Below are 5,984 nucleotides of genomic sequence, written 5' to 3'. Positions count from 1 at the left end.
CTTTGTGACTCCTCCTCCAAGCTCCCATCAGCCCCTGCAGCTCACAGAGAAGACTGCTGCTGCAGACTGACAGCTCAGCTGAAGCTGCTGTGTGGTTTCATCTTCCTGATTTGAATCTGACAACAGATGAAGACAATCTGGGTCACATGATGCACAAACACTCAAACACATTCATGTTCACAAACACACTGCATGTTTAACAACTGTGGAGAAAAAAACTAAAGTACAAATAAACTTCCTGTTTATTGAGAAATCTCTGGTTAAAAAAATGTTTAAAAAAATGAAGCATTCAGCTGATTTGTAGTTTTTTTCCCACTGATTATAGTTATAGTTAGCAATGATTCTGATCATTGAACACATTGAAGCCCTTAAACAGCCATGTGGGGGCGCCCTTGATCTGCTTCAATGTAAAGCAACTGTTTTCTACTCATTTTATTAATCAATTCTAGTAGATATTTTAGTTACTTTTCAATGGATGATGAAAAAACATGCATTATATCTCTCTGTTTTCCCTACATTTTTTATTAATTGAACTTAATAAACTGTCAATGTAAGTTATGCAATTACTGTAATAAAAAAAGACCATCTCTGAAGAAATAAAGATGGAAAAAGAAAAATCCAAATGACTCCAAAGAACAAACTGAAGCTCAGATCAGGAGGTGATATCAGAGCTTGTCAAGGTTCAAATCTAAAACCTCCATTAACAAGCAGACAGAGGAAGACAAACAAGTCATTTTTGAAGGTGTTTCAGACTCAGAATGACCTCATGTTTTAATAACTTCTTTTCCCGTTTTGAAAGTTCTGATTTTCTCCAGAACATCACAGCACTGAGATCCTCCCTTGTTCCACTGAATGACTTTGTGATGGATAAAAACCAGGTCACAGTTCTGTTCAAGAGAACCAGCATGAAGAAGGCAGACGGCACCAATGTGCTCTGTGTTCACTGAACTTCTGTGCTCACCAACTGGGAGGAGTCTTTCCCAAACTCTTTCAGATGTGTGCAAACAAATGTCAGATTCCCTCATGATGGAAAACATCAATAATACTAGACTCAATGTCTGAAACTAAAATCATAAGGACATTTGTCAGAATTACAGCAGCAAACAACTTATATGTGTGTGTTGTGTTACTTTTTAATTGTGAAGCCACATATAACGGTATGAAGCTGCAGAACACAAACATCTGCAGGAAGTTTGATCGTCTTTCAGCAGCATTTCCTGTAATAAAAACCACTGAGAGCAGATTCATATCTGCTGCTGTTCACTCATCAACCTCTCTCTGCTCTCTGTCTTTATTCTGATTCATGGAAACTTTTATATTTTTATGTTCTTGAAAGAATAAAAAACATACAGATTTAAATTTCTTTACAGAGAAATAAGAAAATATTGCATCATCAATGCTTATATTTATGTTTATTTTAAGAAACACAGTTACATTGAAAGGAGATGGATCACTGTGTATAAAAATATTTAAAAGAAAAAGGAGAAATCAATGTAACATCTTCATAAAACATCTGCTGACACAGTTTGATGAAGAATCTGTATCAAGTCATTAAGAACATTAGAGAGCTGTGATCAAAGTGATGAATGAGATGAAAGGATGAGATTTGATGGAGAGAAAAGAGGATCAGAAAACAGTCAGTCAGCATGTTTGGAGTTGGTGGATGCTCCCTTGTTTCTGAGGATCATCAGCAGAGAGAGTCCACAGCAGTACACCAGACTCTTCACTATCAGCACTGTGTACAGCAGGCAGAGCAGCTTCACCCTGCACTCAGACTGGAAGGACAGCTTCACCAGGTCCAGAGGAGGAACAGAGGCTGTTCCCTCTGCTAGAATGCTGGAAGATGCTGGATGGGATGTTAGAGCTGCTGTGGAACCTGCAGCTGGAAGTGCAGCAAACTCTGAAACAGAGAAAGAGTCGGAATGAAGCTGAATCTCTGTTGAACACAGTCACCAAGCCTTCATTACCTTGTTGTGTTTGGACCTCCACTGTTCCCCCCTCATGTTTGACGGAGCAGATGTATTTATAGGAGCTGTCCTCTTGCTGATGGATCAGCAGGATGGAGGCGCTGCGTCCAGACTCTCTGAGATCCAGCTGCTCTGTCCCAGTAGAAGGAAGGTTCTCTGGTTGTCCGTTGTTCTTCTGTCTTTTCCAGGAGAACTGGACCACAGGAGGAAACATGGCTGAGGCCAGACACAGCAGGGAGCTGCCCCTCTCCACAGGGACTCTGGATGCTGCTGGGTACACGCTCACCACGGGCTTCACTACGGACTCATCTGAAGGTTGACAGCAGCAACAAGCAGCACAGACACACACTCACACAGTTAAAAAAAATCTATTTTTTTCTCTAGAAAATATTTTAAAACATTTTTTTGACAAACAAATGTATTTTGTGAACCGTTTCCTTCATTAAAATGATAATTTTCTTCAGTTTTGTTTCCAAACTTCAGTTAAATTCAGTTGAAGTTCAGATCTGATCTTGTTCTCAGAAACCAGCAGATGTTCCAGAATTAGTGAGATCATCAAACTCTAAATATTTGTAACTTCACTCATATTTGCAGAAATCAAGAATCAGTTTAGTTGTTCAGTGAGATTTCAACATGTTTGCAGAAATGATTCAGCTTTTCTTCTGTAACAATGGCTGCTTGATGAATTCTCTGCTAATGATGAACAAACTAACATGTGAAGCTGAAGCAGCAGAAACTGACTTGAAACACATTTTCTACAATCAAACAGCTGAAGGAGCAGAAATGTTTCTTCTTACCCGATACAAACAGTCCAGTTCCAGATCCAAAGATGTAGTAATAGCCCGACACACACATTGAGAAAGTGTGCTACAAAAACCTGTGTGCTGTTCAAGTGTCATCTGAGTGAATCAGGATGATATTTCAGCTCCATGATGAGTTTCTCTAATGTTCACATCAACATGACTGTCTCTGTCTGCAGTGGAGGAACTTGGTGAACTGCTGTGTGAAATGATGGAAGAAAATGACAAATATTCCTGCAGTTATTAGATAAAGATTCATGCAGGAAGTGACAGCATGAAAGAGGAAATGTAGAGTTGTGCACGTGTGCAATTATCCTGAAGTACATCAGTGTGTTTTCTTCTGATCCTCCTGAAACCACAGGAACATGAGAGAGCAGCACAGTTCTGCTGGGAGTCCAAACACAGACACATTCAGCATTCAGAGCGCTCACTTCCACTCTCAGAGTTTCTGTCTCAGTTCTGGTCTCTGCTGGTTTCATGCGGTCAAACAGAAGCAGAAAGATCTCTGCTCCTCTGAGAAAACCACACTTTGGGTTGGAATCACATTCTGTCTGAACAGAACATTCTCTGAACCAGAGCAGTTTGTGTTTCTGAAACAAGAGAAGCTGATTCAATGAAGACTGCAGATGTAGACGATGAAGAAGCTGATATCCACATTCACATTCTGGAAGGATCAGTTACTAAAAGATCAGGACAGAGACTCTTCTTCTCTGAGGATGTGAGGAGTCTCTGCAGTGAACTGAAGAAAAGAGAAACTTTTGGATGTTTAGATGAAGAACAACAGAAGTCAGAGATCTTCTTTTTGTCAACAACTAACTTCATCTGCTGGTTTGGTTTGAGCATCAGCCTTCAGGTGGAGATCCGTTCAAATATTATTGACCGATTGAATAGTTTCTTAAGTGAACATTATTCATTTTTCATTGTTTTTTGGGGAGTTTAAAGTAACTGTTCATGTTCAGTTTTAAACCGTTTTATTAAAGATCATTGTCCTTATTTCAGCTGTCAATGTTGTTTTCTGATTTTAAGAGTTTTTACCTTCAACAAATGAACTGAAGATGAAGGATACAATTATCAGTACCTTATAAGGATGTAACGATTCTTTGGAAATCAGTTTAAAAAAAAAAACGATTCAAACTCGTCAATGTTCATCTATGCAGGAAATTTAAAAAATCAATTAGATAGCTCTCCATGATGGTGCACCTGTGAGTATAGGTGCTTACACACCATCGTGAAGCTGACCCCCCACCTATATGAAACATAATAAGCAGAGTTCTTAGTGCTATATGTTTGTGCTGGTTTGTGCCGTTGGAATGATCATTTGTGCTGCTATGTTGTCTGAGATAGAAAAGATTTTTTTAAAGTTCATTCTTAGGTCACCATCCCTCCAGTTTGCTCTGAAATGAACCGGACCAATTTCCTTTTTTAGTGTCATGTTTTTGCAGATTTGTGACGTAGAAATGATGTTTGTGTTGCTTCCGTTGAAGAGAGCACAATTTTCATTACTGGAAATTACATTACGATCAATGATCAGTACGTCTCTTATTTAGGTATTGAGAATACTGTAAAATGTGGGCGGGGTTATCACCAGATGCCTTGACAAGAGCTAATTACAAGTCAGTGACATTTTTAACATGCTAAATAAAACAAAAATACATATTTAACATCTGATCCTCGTCTTGTGTTATTGCTGGAAAAAGTGTGTTTTAATGGAGCTTGTATGTAAATGTAGCCTATGCATCAATTGTGAAAATAATATAAAAAAATAATAAAGTTCAGCAAGAGTATGATGTTGTATGTACGTACGCAGGATATGTATTGTAGCGTGAAAGAGGTGAATATGAAGTATTCAATCCAAAAATTGGTTGAAAAGTAACTGGCTTGTGGCGGCCAAGCGTTCATAGCGACGTCGCTTTTTGATCCTTCGATGTCGGCTCTTCCTATCATTGTGAAGCAGAATTCACCAAGCGTTGGATTGTTCACCCACTAATAGGGAACGTGAGCTGGGTTTAGACCGTCGTGAGACAGGTTAGTTTTATACTGATGATGTGTTGTTGCAATTGTGATACCAGTTAGTATAAAAAGTAATCAATTAATCAGTCTCTCAACTTTAGGTCGTTCATACCCTTTGAATTGACTTTACCACAAAGAAGAAAAATAATGATATCTGAACAACGACGTCCTTTTGAAGATTTATTGAATAACATGAAGTTAAACAAGCAGAAATAATGTACGTAAAAGCATGGAAAGAAATGAACATATGTGGAACACAGAATATAGCTTTAACTAATAACCAGAATAGGTAAATGAGAAGAAAAGACACACAATATTGAGGTGAAAAAAGCTAAATGTGTGGATGCATTAAGTGTGTGTTGTGCATAAAAATATGTTTCATTACTGAGCTGAGGACAAGCTAATCTTTAAAAAGGAGGAATTAAAATTGGGCAAAGATGTTACGTTTGCAAAATCTTTATTGTAACCACCAGCAGTTGACTGTATGAGCGAAGTTCGACTTCTCACCAAGCGGTCTGTAGATCTGGGTCTGTTCGATCCGTCCAGGAAGGGTGGTTGATCCCGTTACTGGCTGGATGCTTCAGGAAGGCTGTGGAGGCAAGATCTTCAGCCAGGTGTAGAAAGGAAGGAGGTTTCTCACCAGAAACCTGCAGGTTCTGCTGGTTCTGCTCTGTTCAGTCACTTAGCTTCTGGGGTGGTCGAACGATTTCTCTATTCCGTTTTGTGGCCAAAAAGTATAAGTTGCAAAGCTGGCCGGACAATGAAACTTATCAAATGGTGTAGTGTTGAAAATCAGTTTCAAAATAAAAGCATCAAAAATTGTAAAAATGTTGGAATCAGTCTATGAAATAAACTGGAGACAAAAATGTTAAAAAAGAAGAAAGTGTGTGAAAAAAAACGTGATCTTAAGACTAGAAGAACTAAAGGTAAAGAGGGTTTGGTTTCTTCTAGAAAACTACCAATAATGGGAATCTTGGAAGTCATGTTTAATCCATCTATATCCCTCTCTCTCTTGTGATGTTTCTCTTTCTTGTTTCTGTTTCTGCTCTGTGCGCTAGGGTTTTGAATTTGAGATTCAGGGCCAGAATCGCCCAATCAGTGGGGATTTGAGGTGTTTTACGATTGGAGCTATTTTGCATGTCCCAATGAGCTCTGGATATGCAAATATCCCGGGCATAACTTTATTCTGGTCTCTGAATGTCTTCTT

General features: G+C 38.7%; 1 protein-coding gene across 1 annotated transcript; it reads right to left on the bottom strand.

Moving 5' to 3' along the window:
* Nucleotides 1-1,437: 1,437 nt before the first annotated feature.
* Nucleotides 1,438-3,228, bottom strand: LOC112144364 (immunoglobulin lambda-like polypeptide 5). Its single transcript, XM_024268871.2, has 3 exons — nt 2,765-3,228; nt 1,968-2,276; nt 1,438-1,900 (listed from the first exon to the last, which is right to left on the bottom strand). The coding sequence occupies exons 1-3, from the start codon at nt 2,820-2,822 to the stop codon at nt 1,638-1,640; spliced, it is 630 nt and encodes a 209-aa protein (XP_024124639.2). The 5' UTR covers nt 2,823-3,228; the 3' UTR covers nt 1,438-1,637.
* Nucleotides 3,229-5,984: the final 2,756 nt, after the last annotated feature.

This window comes from Oryzias melastigma, linkage group LG17 (assembly GCF_002922805.2).
Source record: "Oryzias melastigma strain HK-1 linkage group LG17, ASM292280v2, whole genome shotgun sequence".
Classification (NCBI taxonomy): Eukaryota; Metazoa; Chordata; class Actinopteri; order Beloniformes; family Adrianichthyidae; genus Oryzias; species Oryzias melastigma.
The sequence above is the reverse complement of the archived record's forward strand: the minus strand, read 5'-3'. Positions and strand labels throughout refer to the sequence as shown.

What these genes read in the sequence shown, in the direction of transcription:
- LOC112144364 (XM_024268871.2), bottom strand. Translation starts at nt 2,822, where the DNA reads ATGTGTGTGTCGGGCTATTACTACATCTTTGGATCTGGAACTGGACTG. An exon ending in AACTGGACTGTTTGTATCGG is followed by an intron (nt 2,277 to 2,764) that starts GTAAGAAGAAAC and finishes GTCAACCTTCAG; the next exon opens with ATGAGTCCGTAGTGAAGCCC. An exon ending in GGAGGTCCAAACACAACAAG is followed by an intron (nt 1,901 to 1,967) that starts GTAATGAAGGCT and finishes TCTCTGTTTCAG; the next exon opens with AGTTTGCTGCACTTCCAGCT.